Consider the following 15628-nt stretch of genomic DNA (forward strand, 5'->3'; position numbering starts at 1 on the left):
TTAAATTATAGGTTTAGAACGAATAATTTACATCTTCCTGAAGAATATGCTATAGGTAAGCATTTCAAGTCCTCTCCGCAGCTCCCAGAATGACAAACACTTGCATCAGTCTGTGGGAGGGAGCTGTAGTGGCTGTGAGAGGGCGGTGTCAAATTTGAGGAACTAGAGTTACTGTAGGGTGGAGTGAATTTACAACAGCATCAGAAAAGCAGCCAATCGGAAAAGTCGACACAAAAGTGAAGAACTTAGAAAGGAAATTAGTTTTTTCTCCTTTTGATTTCTTGTTTTTTCTTCCACCTCCACATTATGCAACACACGCTTAAAGATGAATTGTGGAATCAATAATGTTGTAAAAACTTGGCATGACTAATTTACTGAAATAATTGCAATCGCCAAACTGATAAACATCTTTAAATGCTATTTACAACAGGTTGATACCTTGCTCAAATGCACTAAAACAGCCCTAGTTAAGGAGAGGGTTTCCCAGTCACAACCTTACCCTCCTGACCTCCTCCTTCTGTCACACGCCCGAGAGTAACAGGCTTCTTGCAGCATTCACTGTGTTTAATGTGAGAAAAAGCACAGACATCTGTGAAAATGACCACAGCATTCCTGTCAGAGGCTGCAGGGAGAACGGCACTCAAGCAGAAGCTCCAAGCTCATCGTTCTTTGAAACAAAACATCAGTATTGACATGATGTTCACCTCTGACCTCTAGTAAAGGTATTGACAGAATATTAAAAAGGAGCAAAAATGAACAGGGTTTGCTCCAAGATTGTGCAACTCTTAAAAGTAGCAGGAGTATTTTTGCCTCTTTCACTGCTTGTTCAGCCTTTCTTTCGCCTTCAACACCCACTGGTCTATCTCTACTATCTCACCCATAAACCGAGACAATCAAATAAACATATATTTCACAAGTTTATTAACATAACTTAAAAAATGTCATTTACAGTGTTCCAAAAAATTAAAACAACCCTGACACTGAATAAGGAAAATATATTTACATAAAGTGAGAGGTGAACCAATTTGTGCCACTTAGACACAAGCAAAGATCTTACAGTGTTAGTACAGAGAATAATCATGAGTTTGTGGGAAAATACTAGTTGAATGCGCAGGCTATTTCCAAAATCTGTAACATGGGAAAACCACACACTGCAAACTGCAGTTTGCTAGTGCAACACATTGTAAGTGTATCAGCACTTACTTGTATGAATTATATACAAATATAACAGTCTCAAAGATTATCATCTGCACATCTTCCGAAAGAGACTACATGTTGCAATAGATGATGACAGTAGTTATAGTACTTCTGAAAGACCAGGGTATCATTTATCTAGTCCATGGGGAGAGAGATTCTTTAAGTTGTTGTTTGTACTGCTGACTTGGTGCAGGAAAAGTATAGTGGAACATGCAAAAGTAACCGTCTGAGTCATCCACAGGGGCAACTGTCTCCCGTCTACGACAGCACCTGAAAATATTCCCTTCTGCATATTCCTGCTTTCTTTCAGGACATTCATATTACATTTTAGATGCTTTACTGGATCTGGTGTCACCCTGAATAGCTCTGTAGCCATGGTTACCATTTGAACCCTCCATTCATGCATTTACCTTGCAATAAAGGAGGAGCAACGCACAGCTCCAGGTGACAGGATCTCTGTGAAAGCGCAGCTCCACAGGACACCAGATCTATCTATATACCATCAAGACACAAACCATTTAAGTCAAACCTTCCAAATAGACATTATTACTGGCTCCTCGTTCTCCCTCTACAGCTCCATCTGCAGAGTCTCAACAGGAGACGGACGCAGAGTGATTGGGATGGATCTGATGGTTGTGTGGGTAGAGTCGTTGGTGTGATGAGGAAAACACTTCCTGCCTGTTAGCAGATGGGATGAGGACGTGTTGCACAGCGAGCTCTGGCAGGCAAACGTGCTAAGAACACAGCATCTCAGATCTGCGAGAGTGAAGCGAAAGAGGGCACAAACCATCCAGCCATGTCTCCGGAGTGTTGCTTCAGATGTAGAGCGAACCGTCAGCAGGTCCCACATAACCAACTCCTATCAGAAGAACATCGATCAAAGTCCAAATACCCAGGCCTCCAAAACTGAACAGCTTGCCAAGACCCTCTCGCCACTGGCCCAGATAAAAGCGGTCTGCCCCAAAACCGCCAAGTGTGATGCTACACAAAATAAGAAAAAGACAGAATAAAAGTCAGATTTGCTACTATAGCACACATGCTGCCTCAAAAAGGGTTTTTCAAGAATATTTCCATCATCTGATCTCTAATTGTGACAGATTTACCTCAGCGCTAATGCTGTTGACCACTTGTACCCTCCGGTCCAGTCACAAAACAAACGTTTCAGAAAGTGTCTCTTTCCTACAGAGGGAAGAAAAAAACGTTGGTTTGCATCGTGAGACAGTCCTGATGTACAAACAAAATAAAACTCAACCAAAACACAACAGGATTTCAAAAAATCAGCATCACTGAAGACACATTTCCCTTAAAGCTGTCACATGAAAGACAAAAAACATTGGATGGAGGCTGCAGGACAAATGTTACATTAACATTAAAACAGTATTTACTGTACGTATATACTTTGATGTTTATCTGTACAGAAGCTGTTTTCCTGCTCTATTTTTCAACACACATTTTTACCTTTCTCGGTTCTGAGTCAAAGGCTTGGGTCATTTCATAACGTGTCCTAACCTAACAGGTTCTACATAGTCTTTATCTTACCTAAACAATGTACATGATCTAAGACATCACAGGTGGCGTTGTAGCGCTTGCGTGGGCAGGACACTGTCATACAGCTGGTGGAGTTTGAACAGCGGTACTGGGATGGATCCAGCTGCCAGCAGAACTGACAGGTGATGGAGAGAGAGAAGTTGGTTTGCTGTTGTCCTGACTCTCCCTGTAAAAACAAAAACATTAGGTTAATACTACACTTGTTGTCTTGGGAACCTCTGTTGAGCAACACTGAGACAACTTCCAGTTTCATAGTTGACACAAGACCTTATATGCCTCACTTCCCTTTTTTTTAAGTCCCTGAGATAAATTAAATATTCACTTATATGTATAAATCTGCCAAAAGCATGGATCTATGACAAAATGAGGTGCAACTCACTATACAGTGAACTCCTGTTCTGGTTTTACAAGTGAAAGATGCTGGTTTCCCATAGGTGCAGTTGTATTGGTAGTTGCAGTGAATGCAATCAGCTGGAAGGCGACTACACGAACCCCCACTGGGGCACTTGGAAGTGTAGTTCTCCTCATCTGCAGGGGATGCTGCAAAAGTACAAACAGGGGCACAGTTAATAGTAGGACTTTGTATCACGGATCACTAATGGGTTTGTCAACAAACATGCGACTGTATCCCCCAGAAGCTCTTGCAAAACTTGGGAAGGATGTGGGAGGCAAATGACTAACACTGCCCCAACCTAAAAGGTCATCAGAGAGTCTTTGAGTATGGCATTTAATGCTTCATTAGGGTTCCTTGCTGGCCAGCCTTACATTACAATAAAACTCTCTTTGTTGCGACAGAGGTAAAAGAAAACATATATTTAAGTGAATTAATACTTATGGTTGAAACATGAGCACAAATATGCTTAACACCTAATGTTTCCTCTGCTTATAATACAGGAAAGTTACCTTTTAAGAATTTAACTGCAACATTATGTAAAAATAAATAAAATAAATAAATAACAAACCCATTAGCATTTATTTGTTCTGGTCAGATAAATAAATTTGTGATGAGGCAGAAAATGCTCAGAAAGTATCTAGACCAAGAGATTTTGTTTATCAATCACTTTGACATTTTGAATATAGCCTACTAAATGCAGGTCCTTATGATGTTTATGTCGGTGTAGTGACATAGACCCTGCATATGGCCAATTTAATGTCTGTATGTTTACCTGATGATGCAGCAGGGACAACTGGGCTGGTGATAGCAGGTCCATGCTGGGCATAGGGGGGCTCCTGGCCTGCAGAGCTCAGGTATCCTGACAAGAAACCAGACAATAAAGAAGTCAACAGATCGGACACCAACATATTATTATGCGTTAAATACATAACGTTACTATGTGAATTGTGTAAATGGGAAATGGTTACTACCTAACGTTAGCTGCACTCCTACCTTACCTGACCGACAGGACTAGGGTTAGGATGTCGGTCTAATAAATATAGTTTAACAAACTGGTAAACGTGCTCGCAGGCGACTTGTGTGTAAAATACAGGAGTGTTTTCTGCTTTAACGTTACATTGACTTCACTAAACAGAGGCGTTGACTGGCTGGTGGCACTTAGCCTACTTAACACAGCAACTGACAGGAAAACTGAAAGTGGCAGTAAACCGTTCATTTTTATACACTGTGGATTAACTACTACGTATTATTAAATGACCGCACAGCCTGTTGTAATTGACAAACATAAGGGCTAGACATTGCATCCCTTATTTTCATTGCTAACTGTTAGCTGCTGCACTGACGTTAGTGTTAGCTCGCTAGCTAGCCAGTTGGGGCTAGCTCAGTGGGAGGAAGCTAACGTTACGGCACAGCGAGGTAAGATGACCAAATACAAGAGCCAAGCTGGTGTAAATGTAATAAACATACCGTTAACACATTGTAAAACCATGTCCATAAACAATAAGGTAATTATTCCGTAGGTTTTGAAGCACCGTCCCCGGTCCGGTCTCCATATCTGACAGATCGTGGCCATTGTTGCTACGATCACGCCGGAGTTGCATTCACGTCATGTAGGAAAATTTGATTCTCAGCGATGTTCGGTCAAGTGAGTCCAAGGCAAAATTTAAAAAAAACCTGGTGGCTCCTTGATTAGTCACGAAGATGCCAGGGAATAAGTAGCTACTCAGACGGCTCTCTCAGCCTCAACCTCGACGAGGTCTTCTGACTAAGTAGCTGGCATAGTGACATCTTTGGCCATTCAACAGACTCATTGTAATTTCACTCAAGAGACGTATAGTACATTTTATTTAAAAAAGAAAAGAAAAACGAATTAAATTAAGTGTCATTTTGGGTAAAGTGTCATACTTAATGAGATGTTTGTGCGCCGAGGATGCTGTCCTGCAGCACTGTCCTTTCATAAGCAACAGAGCATTCATGTGGAAGGAGGAAGCTTCTTAGAAATAAATTTCACTGTGACCCTGACACTGCATGTTCCTGGTATGTTGTTGCTTGTAGGCCCTGTATTGCTCAATGGATTATTACCACTGTTAAAGGTTGTATTTTCATTGTTGCAAATTATAAATTCATACATCTCACTGACAAAATGATCCCACTCTTTCACATGACATTCAATCCAGCATTAAAAGAGCACAACATTCACATTCAGAAGACATACTTTATTTCTAGGGTTCCCCATCAAGACGTAACTTCACAGATCGTTGCCAAACTCACATCACCTTCTCTACTACACTTTCTCAGAACCACCTTCATTTGTTCCATCATTTCTCCCTCTACTGTAGCAGCAGCTCTAATGTTAGAGCGAGCTATTCAAACGCTCAAGCGTGCTTTGTTCTTGGTCTCCATCAGAACTCTTCTTCTGCGCTTCGACAGCGAGATTGTTTGAGCAGGGTCAGGCGAGCTAACACCTCGGCCACCGTCAGTTCTCCATGAACTTTGTTGTCCCTCGTGCGCACATTGATGCTGTTAGTCATCTTCTCCTTCTCTCCGACCACTGCCAAGACATGAGAATACACAACAGCTTGACATGGGCCAAGTCACACACCACACAACACAGACACAGCTTCCCTGACACATTCCCCACTACAAGCAGATGAATCCAACAACTGTTGGTGGTTAGCCCATTTGTTTTGTAATTACAATTAAAACGTTTCTTTTGGCTCAGCAAGACTGATGGTGAATCTACTGACAACCCACCAGTTAAAGGAATAAATCCAGTTTTTGATATCATATATTACACTTTCCATGTAAACCATTGTTTTTATTGCGAACCTTAACTGTTGAGGCCAACAGACAGCATTTAAAATGTAGGACTTCCAAATCAACAATAATGTAACTTTAATAAACTGAAAGATGATATGATGATGTTCAAAGCCATTGGTAAAAACTCTCTTGAATATTTCCAGTGACTTGCCCAGCATTACAAGGGAATAAAATAATATTTTAATTTTTATATTAACATAACAACAATACCGTTTTAAATAAAATGTCTGTCTTGTGGGTGCAATCAGTTAGATGTACTTTTGAAGTGATTGCTGGGAGCAATAAGAGCAGCACAGAGGCACTCTCCAATCAGTGGTCGGTCAGAGCTTACATGCGGCACACTGGGTACATTTTCTCACCAAGAATGAAGTTATATTGAGCCAACTGTGCATTTCGGATTTTCTTGTTTAGCAGACAGCTGGAGTCCAGGTCAGCATCTGCCATGAAACCAGCTTCTGTGAACTGCTTACACACCTGATGAGTAGAAGAAAAAAAAACATCTATTAATGTACATTTCATTAAAAAAAGGATCAGTTCTGAACATCATCTGCATTTTTCTCACACTGAAATGTGGTCAGTGTGGGAGAAGCCGACATACCCTCTTGGCGTAATCCTCACAGGACGGGTTGACAGGCACCAGCATCACCTGACGTGGAGAGATCCACAGAGGCCTGGTGGAGGGACAGATGGGCCAACAGTCTTCACACTCGTGCAATAATAACATTACCAACATACAACACACAAAAAGCTGACAAACACCATCTGATTTATCTGTTGAACATATCAGACATATCAAAGCAGCTGGCTATGCCCCGAACTGTGGATTATGATTCATTTAATGATTTTTATAATCTAAATATATCGTATGCTTGAGCAGCCAGAAAACACCTCACCATTTCCCAGCATAGTTCTCTGTGAGAATGGCAATCATCCTCTCCACTGAGCCCAAGATGGCACGATGGATGATGACTGGTCGAGCTTTATCATCTCCATCCTTCCTGTAAGACATTACATCAGAAAGATTTCTAAGGATTCCTGTTTGTTTGTTTGTTTGTTTGTTTGTTTGTTTGTATGTAAACTATACTCATTCTTGGCCTTTCATATTCAGCATTGAGTTATTTTGTCTTTAATCTGATTTTTATATGAATGAAAAAAAATATGATGTACTATGTTTCACCATTAACAGCATAGACCCTTTACCTACCTACCGACTGAGCATGTTAATGCGTCACATGCTTAGTGATGTCAAATCTGCATACAACTCTTCACCTTTTAAGTGCACAAGCTGAGACATTTTATTCAGGTTGGGATTATCATATAATATTTGGTTCAGTAAAGCACACAGACCCAGCAGTGTGTCAATGTTTTGATTAGGTGACTCACCCAACAAAGGTCAGGTTGAAGCGGATAGGCAGTTGGAAGTCCAGCTGAATGGTTGCACACTGGTGGTAACGTCCAATTGCATCTTTGATCTGAATGTCAATCTGGAACGGAACAGAAAGATTTATAGCACTTTCCAGACCACAGGGAATTACATTGATTTTGTGTTTGGCAGGAAATATCTAGAAATGTTCTGACCTTGGGGCCATAAAAAGCACCGTCTCCAGGGTTGAGTTTCCATGGCTCCCCAAACTCATTCAGGCTGTTCTCTAGTTGCTGTCAGACAGGAGGCATAGGTTAAGATATAATTAAATCTAAACAATGAAAAAATAAGTTCTGGAAGCCGACCACGTTATACTGAGGTACACAAATAATACTTTGCTCAATTTAGATTAGATTTGAAACATTTCATCTTAGAACTGGACACAAGTAAACAAAATGAGCCTCCTCTTAAGTAACGACACACCACCTACGAAATTCAAAAGAAACTTCCTCATGACTCACAGATCTGATACTACCCTGTGATTACACAGCAGGAAACCGTCTCTGTCATCCGCAGCGCCAAGTCATTTATGTTAGGGTGCAGACATAAGGTGCAGCAGAGTCTCATTCATAGTCATATGACAGACACAACTCAGCTAGTAACTTGAGTCCATTGTAAAAAAAAAAAAAAAAGAAAACAACATGAATCATAACAACGATGCCCGTTTACCTTCTCAGCTTGGTTCCACACAGAAATGTCACCCAGATACTTTTCTGGACGGGTGGAAAGGTGAAGCTGGAAGGAGAAGCCAAACACGTCGTACACACAGCGGAGGAAATCCAGGCAGCCCTTCATCTCTGATTCGATCTGTGGTTTAAAAAACAAGAAAAATACTCAGAATTTAGGAAATGACTCAAAATAAGCAGGTATTGTGGTAAAAAAAAAAACACTCCCTTGTGTAGTCCCAGAAAAATACAGTCACCTGGTCCATTGTGCAAAAAATATGAGCGTCGTCCTGTTGGAAGCGCCGGACTCTGGTCAGCCCAGTCAGTGTTCCCGACAGCTCGTTTCTGTGGAGGACCCCGAAGTCCGCCAGCCTCAGGGGAAGCTCCCTCCACGACCGCGGCCGGTGGCTGAACATCAGACTGAAGAGACAACCAGAGTACAGGAAGTCAAATTAATGTATATACTGTTAAATTTACAGGATTTGAGGGACACTTTAAATATTTCCTCTGGGGAGCAATACATTTACCAGTGCCCTGGGCAGTTCATTGGCTTGAGAGCAAATATGTCATCTTCCACTGGGAAGGAAAACATGTTTTCGCTGTAGTGCTGCCAGTGTCCAGATGTCTCCCACAGTTTGCTGTTATAGATGTTGGGGGAAGCTACTTCCTGAAAGCCTCTTCTCCAGTACTCATCCTAAAAAAAACAACAAAGCCACATAAACAAACTTAGCACGACAGGTACTTTGAGCTGAGCTGAGTCATCGCTTCTGGCACAAAAATCCAGAGCCACTTCAACGAAAAGCCGAACCTATGGGTTTTATTTATCCATTTGCTGCTCTTGAGCAAAACATGTCCAGTTGAGTTGTTTTGCAGTGAAAAGTAGAAGACAGGAGTGTGTAAATGGAAAAAAAAAAAGATGTGAAACTGTGAATGTGAAACAGCAGGTGCTGAAAAACATTGTGCATGCTCTGTCAGCTTTTCCTAAGTAAATATGATTCAGCAGTAGTAAAGAAGAGATATTACCCCTGTGTGTCTAGTGCTGAATGACAACGTCTTGCATTTACTTCAACAGTGACTGTATCTACAATCTTAAGGAACTAGCATCCAACAGCCACTGATGTGAGAAGGTTAGCCTGCACACTGAGTACTCACTCTTAAATGTTTTAGTGACATGTCGAAGGGAAAAAAATAGCATGCGTTTGTTCCCTCGACACATTGATAACAGACTGTAGTGATGTGATAATGATCTTGCACCACTTCTGTGCAATCTATGCGAGGCCTACTTTGCCTTGTCCGGTGTGTTGCTGTATCCTGTGAAGGTTCTCATGATGTCAACATGTCACTGAGACAAGTTCCGGTACAGTCACTTAACTTTGAAATCTAATGTTCAACTTTGGGCAAAAATTGCACTCTGCTGGTGACCAACAACTTCTGCTTAACCTAGTTTTACCACCTTTAGCCAAAAGACCAATTGTAGCAGTTAACTTCACACAAGGGACTAGAAAATCTAAAACATTTTGACATTTTTGGATTTTGCACTTTACATGTCATGCATTTCGGTACTTGACACAAAAAAACCTCTGGAAACTTCAAGCTATAAATACGACAATGTGCAGCAGTTGGGACTGGGCGAAGAATTCAATCTGATTGAGCTGAACTAAGCTGCTGAGGTCAGTGGTGCACTTCTTGGTGATTGCATCCTTCACTTAATGGTTAGCTGCATCCTTGTCAATGAGTCACTACAAGCATACTGGAAATGTCAAGCATGGCCTGAGTCTGATTGAAAGTAGTTCTTTTTATATAGAAGCTTTGAAAAGTTCTGTTTTCGGTTTTCTTTAAAGGTCACATGTTTTACACTTTTCCTGTTTTTTTTTAACTTCATCATGAAAAAAAGATGCCTCACTTCATAGACTATAGGATTATTGTTTTTTTTCTTCTTTTTTTTTTTTTTTTTTTAAATAAAGTGATGTTCAGTGTGCTTGAAAAACATTCTCAATGCAGATTCAAAATAAAGTAAGTGTTAGTGTTATTAAATGACAACAAATTAGTTGATACATTCATAATGACAAAATTTGTAAATTCCAACCAACCAAGGCATATTGTAATAAATAACATTATTGAGCATTAATCATTTATTTGTCTATTATTGAACAATGGACAAACTGCCTATTAAACTGTGGGGTGCAAGGCAGATATTTAAAGAGTGACTGGTGATCAATGTCTTGACATCAAATTGTTATTAATATGGATTTTAGTTACAGTTAAGACTTAACACTATAAATATAATATACACTAAGAGGCATTGGGCCACAATTCCTACCCTGATGAACTCAGTGAGCGTGTTGTAGATGAAGGCTCCACGTGGCATGAAGAAACAACTGCCAGGGCTGAGATCATGGAAGAAGAACAGCTCCTGATCCTGTGAAACACATACAGATGACATTTTAATGACTTCACTTCTTTTATTGTCTGCAGGTAGACGAATCAGTAATACGCTCCTTGATGCACAGCAGGGAGCCATCTAATCATCACAGAGTGGGCCAGCTATTGGAAAGTGTTTCATGAAAAAACTCAACGAACTCCAAGTGTGGGGAGGCGAAGTGACAGGTTCGATGTGCCCTTGCGTCCTCTGGAAATAGATTTTTATAAATGTCCCCCCTTAGAAGAAACTAAAATACAATATTCCATGGGGTGAGCAGGTTCAGCCATCTATGACAACCTTGGATTGGACATGAATGAAACAAGTCTGTGCAGCAGACAAGAAAACAAAAGAGAAACCTTCAGGGAGGAACACAGCATTTCTGTCTGACAGACTGAATGTAATACTGGTTAAGCCTGATATGGAGGCAAGTGTTACATACTGGTCTCAGCTACGGTCTAACTAGACCAGGAGCAGCCTAGGGAACCCATTTTCATGAGAGGTCTGTACCTACACCTGCTTTGTGGAACAGAGTTTCTAGATAATGAGCTTTACTGATATAAACCTGATTCAACTAGTAATTTTGCTTGATGGAAACACTCATCCTCCATTCATAGACCACGACTTTCATTTCTGTAAAGCACATTGAATGGCCTCTGTGTATGATTATGTGCTGCGTAAATAAAATGTGCCTTGCCTCGACTTTTATTTCTTCTACTCTACTACTACCATTACTCCAGTGCTACTGGGTAATATGTAGGAGGCCTTCAAAGGGTTTGGATTTGTGTTTTTGCATAAGATGAAAAGGGCCCCATCAGGTTTATATCATGGGGCAACATCTTTAAAACCACATGCCCCATTTGTCACCTCACGTCACCCGGCTTCGACTGCAATGTCTCGACTTGCGTGTTTAATATGGAGCTGTGTAGTAATCAGTGCTGACTGAGGTGCTGCCTCCTGTGCCTCCCAAGCTGGGAAACAAGCTGGGGCCCTCAGATGACTCACAGCGGTCTTGAGTGCAAATACAAAGAAACACAGTGCCCTCAGCTGGTGCAAAGCAGCAACAGGCGATTTAGATTTATAGAAAAAACAACAACGTGCCTTTTCATGTTCAAATGTGCAACAAATGGATGAATAGCTGGAGTGGTGATGGATCTGGTCCATCTGAGTTAAGGAGTTTAAACAAGTTGGGCTTGTGCATTACACGAAAGAGATCATTTTACTTTACTTATACCTCTTGGAAAAACAAATATTTTGTCTCTATGTTATTGCATATACGTTTGGAGCTCTTGTCTCCAGACTGTGGTTTTATAGATGTGGTGAAACTCTGTAATGAACATGGGCCTTGGAAAGCAAAGCATTGACTCTCATGAGGAAAAACTCCTGCAAAAACCTCAAAGACATGTCATGCCATCATACAATTAAGAGTCAAAATTCACTTTCTACTGGGTTTTAGTTTCTGGTTGGTTTCTGGCTGAGACAGCTGGGTGTGCTCGAACATCAACGCCTATCGTGACTCACTTTGCCAATCTTGCGATGGTCCCTGTTCTTTGCCTCCTCCTGAAAACGTTCCCATTCCTTCAGCATCTTTGAGTCTGGGAAGGAAATCCCATAGATCCTCTGTAGTGTCTCCATGTCTGAGCGACCCTCCCAGTAGGTGGAAGAGTTCTGATGACAGAGGTAGAAAAAAGCTCAATATCAACATCTTTTTTTTATTTTTTTTAAATGACACACTGTGGGTATTTCTCCACGTACTTTGTAGATCTTCATGGCCTTGATCTTGCCTGTATGTCTGACATGAGGACCTCTGCACAGGTCAATCAAGGGCCCACATCTACCGAGGATTCATAGATGACACCAGAATTAGTCATAGAGAGCATCACAAAAAATCTGTGTACTTATATAAAATAAAAACCAACCTGTAGACGGTAGTAGTGGGGGTGGTGACTTTCTCATTCAGAATGCGGCACTTGAATTTGTTGTACTGAAAGAGACCGTAGGTAAGTTAGATATAGTAGTCTATAGTTATACTGGTCAGAGGGAACATTCATCACAACCACAATGTTGTTTGACTTGAATTAAAGCTTTCATTTTGCTTTTTGCCAAATTCACACAATACACACAACCAGTGGTATTGACAGGCAGTAAGACTCAATCAGTCCGTAGTATTGTTTTCAAATCACTGAAAACTATTCAGTTCCAGACAAGCAGAGGTCTTCAAGCAGATATGAGAGCTCTCTCTCACCTTGAACATCTTAAGCAGTGTCTCCTTGCTGATCTCCAGCCTCTCAAAGGCCTGTTTTTCCTTCACCACACCCTTACACAAAGTCTCCAAGTCCCCAAACTCAGTGCTGGACACACCCCTGGAAAAAAAGCAAACATGTTCCACTCTGACAGATATCATGACGATTCTGTAATAATCTAAACAAGTTTGACACGATGACTCAAAACCCATTAATAACTCATTCAAAAAGCTGAGAAATACAAAATAAGATAAAGAAATCTGTCCAGAGCCGAGAAGACGCTGACAGTGAAAACACTTGCTTACTTTTGTCCATCCAGGTACATGTCATAATAGAAGCCATTCTCTATCGGGGGTCCGTAACATAAACAGCCTCCATAAAAACGCTCCATCGCCTCCCCGAGGATGTGAGCACTGGAGTGCCAGTATACCTATAGAACAAGAGAAGTTTTGTCAAGTTCAACCAAAGTTAATTGTTTTGACACCAACCCTCAGACTGAGTATGAAAACTGAACATAATGTTTGAGCTTACTGAGGATCCTCTATATACTCACAGCCTGAGCATCTTCATTGTCAAAACGCAAGATCTCAAGAGAGCAGTCCTGCTCGAGAGGTCTGTCCAGGTCCCATAGTTCTCCATTCACCCGAGAAATCACAGCATTGTCGGCCAGGCCTTGGCTGAAAGATCAATAATGTGAGATAGTCGTGTCAGAATCTCTGTTTCCAAATGGAGCAGAGTGATTTCTATCATCACTATGAAAGGGAAGATTGAAAACAATGTAACATCATTGAGAGGGGAGGAGTAGGAGCACTAGAGAGTAAAGCCTCCCATGTGTGTATTTGGGATGATTTATGATGTGTTATTTAAAATATTACTGACAAGCAATTGATGGTAGTCATCATATTAGCAGCCATTTGTTGGGGATGCAGTTATAGACAGAACATTAGAAAACTGTGACCAGTTGTTGAAGCACCAACCTGATATCAGCAGCAAGCTGGTACGGTGTGGTCACCCAAGCCTTCGCTGCCACCTTTTGCCCATCTGGCAGCTCCACAGTGATGGACTTGCTGTTTGCAGCTTTCTTTGCCAGCAGGGCATCGCTCTCCTTCTTCAGCTCCTCATAGAGGCTGAGGCGCTCAGCAACGTAGCCAGGCCAGGACTTCTGCAAGTATGATAAGATTTTAAATAGTCAATGATGGTAAAAGGCTGGGGCCGTGAAAAAGAAATTAATTAAATTATAATAAGTTATGTCTCTGTTTGTAGAATGGGTCAGCAGTGTGCTAAGATCATTTTAAAGTTCTGTAACAATCACCTCTTTTGCGCCTCCATCTCCCTGTGGCTTCTCCTGCTTCTTGTCCTTCTTATTCCTGTCACCTGGTTTTGTATCAGAGGTTGCCACCTGAAAAACAAACAGAGTAAACATGAGCCTGTTATTAACGACAGGGGGCATGCTCAGTACTCAAAGTGTGGACACAGTGAGTGACACTGAGTGAGACAGCTATTTCTGGAGATGTGGTAGTAGAGTTTGTCATTTGGCTTCACAGAACAGAGGCCCGCTACTCATATACAGCACCACTATAACCACAGCAATACCACAACTGGAAGCCATTTAGATTGGTAAACATATCCTCCCTCAGTCTGTATTAGTACCTTATTATCTACTCGGTTGTTCGTCTGCTTCTCTTTGCTGAGGTTTTTCTCCGGAGCTTTGCCACACTTCGCTCCTGGCTGTGTCTTCTTCCCCTGCGCCCCCTCCAGCTCCAGCTCCGCCTGCAGACCCCGCCGGAGGTGCACAAGCCGGTACCTGAGCTTCTCGTTCTCGGTCCGCAGACTCTCCAGCTTCGGGGAGGCGGCCGCAACGCAGGTGGTGTCCAAGCCCCGCGTTAACCCATCCCGAAGAGTGGAGATTTCCCTGCTGAGGAGCCGAATCTGCTCCTCCTGGGCGGCCAAGCGTGCGGCCAGGGACTCCGCCATCTTTAAATGACCGTCAGTGTCACAATGAAAGCTCATTTCCGGTGACGAAAATAAAAGCCCAGCATTTCAATAGCTAGCCTATAATTATTTAAAGAAAACTGATTATGAACACAGAATATTACACCCAGCCTATTTATAACATTGTAGACGATCATTAACATTTATGTGCATGCTTCATTTTCATCAAAATCGGATCAGTGCAAATAACAAATCACTGTTGGGAGATAGACAAAGGCTTATTCATTGTAAAATAAATAAATAAATAAAATAAAATAAAAATAATAAATAAATAAAAAGAAAATACTCAAATTTATAATTTATCATACGGTTATACCTCAACTGTGAGGTTATGATGGTCTTATTCCAGCGGTTTAATGGTTTATTTCTTTGTTCGTTCTTATTAAACAAATCATCATGAATATGTAGAATGGCAGGCAACATTTGACAGCGCTCCCACCATGGATGTATTATATTGGCTCCCACCCACTGATTTTACATTATTGGCTGTGTTCGAAACCACATACTCCATACTACATACTGCCATACTGCATACTGCCATACTCTATACTACATACTAATCGATCATACAGTATGCAGAGCGTTCACACTGCTGCGTACTATGATAACCCACAATGCATTTCGCTCCTGCCCGAGCCGAAATCAGCCTCCCTGAAGCTGATTTCACTTAAGCTCTAAACTGTGTAAATATATAACTTCAGCAACATTTGAAACATTTTCAGGCGAGAAAGTACTACTTCGTATCCCCATGGTGTTGAAAAAATGACAAAATAACACCTATTTACAATTTTAGTCGGACGAAGTCGGACTTCTCTGGCGTTAGTAAAACCAGCCGTAGTGAGCACTGTACTTCCGGTTGCTGTGTCAAAATAAAGCACCCGTTGCAATTGACCATAAAGAAAGCCGTTACAATGACGTCAGTGCTCT

The 15628-nt window shown here is 41.3% G+C and overlaps 2 protein-coding genes across 2 annotated transcripts; both read right to left on the reverse strand.

Annotated features, from left to right (window-relative positions):
* Positions 1-933: 933 nt before the first annotated feature.
* On the reverse strand, positions 934-4725 carry tm2d3 (TM2 domain containing 3). Its single transcript, XM_083969342.1, has 6 exons — positions 4607-4725; positions 3912-3998; positions 3125-3285; positions 2737-2911; positions 2301-2376; positions 934-2178 (listed from the first exon to the last, which is right to left on the reverse strand). The coding sequence occupies exons 1-6, from the start codon at positions 4710-4712 to the stop codon at positions 2013-2015; spliced, it is 771 nt and encodes a 256-aa protein (XP_083825468.1). The 5' UTR covers positions 4713-4725; the 3' UTR covers positions 934-2012.
* Positions 4726-5346: 621 nt separating this feature from the next.
* Positions 5347-14689, reverse strand: tars3 (threonyl-tRNA synthetase 3). The gene is made up of 19 exons (XM_083998170.1): positions 14360-14689; positions 14022-14108; positions 13687-13871; positions 13263-13386; positions 13015-13139; positions 12712-12829; positions 12386-12450; positions 12222-12300; positions 11988-12134; positions 10368-10466; positions 8575-8741; positions 8305-8467; positions 8052-8189; positions 7538-7615; positions 7343-7443; positions 6853-6957; positions 6558-6630; positions 6319-6433; positions 5347-5690 (listed from the first exon to the last, which is right to left on the reverse strand). Exons 1-19 carry the CDS (start codon positions 14681-14683, stop codon positions 5542-5544), a joined length of 2442 nt encoding a protein of 813 aa, XP_083854296.1. The 5' UTR covers positions 14684-14689; the 3' UTR covers positions 5347-5541.
* Between the last annotated feature and the right edge of the window lie 939 nt (positions 14690-15628).

Source organism: Trachurus trachurus (assembly GCF_905171665.1).
Source record: "Trachurus trachurus genome assembly, chromosome: 3".
In the NCBI taxonomy this organism is placed as follows: domain Eukaryota; kingdom Metazoa; phylum Chordata; class Actinopteri; order Carangiformes; family Carangidae; genus Trachurus; species Trachurus trachurus.

Excerpts from the sequence above, each read along its gene's own strand:
- tm2d3 (XM_083969342.1), bottom strand. The coding sequence starts at position 4,712 with ATGGCCACGATCTGTCAGATATGGAGACCGGACCGGGGACGGTGCTTC. Across the intron at positions 3,999-4,606 it reads GGTTTTACAATGTGTTAACG|GATACCTGAGCTCTGCAGGC; the intron begins GTATGTTTATTA and ends GTTTCTTGTCAG. Across the intron at positions 2,912-3,124 it reads GAACAGGAGTTCACTGTATA|GGAGAGTCAGGACAACAGCA; the intron begins GTGAGTTGCACC and ends TTGTTTTTACAG.
- tars3 (XM_083998170.1), bottom strand. The coding sequence starts at position 14,683 with ATGGCGGAGTCCCTGGCCGCACGCTTGGCCGCCCAGGAGGAGCAGATT. Across the intron at positions 14,109-14,359 it reads ACAACCGAGTAGATAATAAG|GTGGCAACCTCTGATACAAA; the intron begins GTACTAATACAG and ends TTTGTTTTTCAG. Across the intron at positions 6,631-6,852 it reads GAGAACTATGCTGGGAAATG|GCCTCTGTGGATCTCTCCAC; the intron begins GTGAGGTGTTTT and ends TCCCTCCACCAG.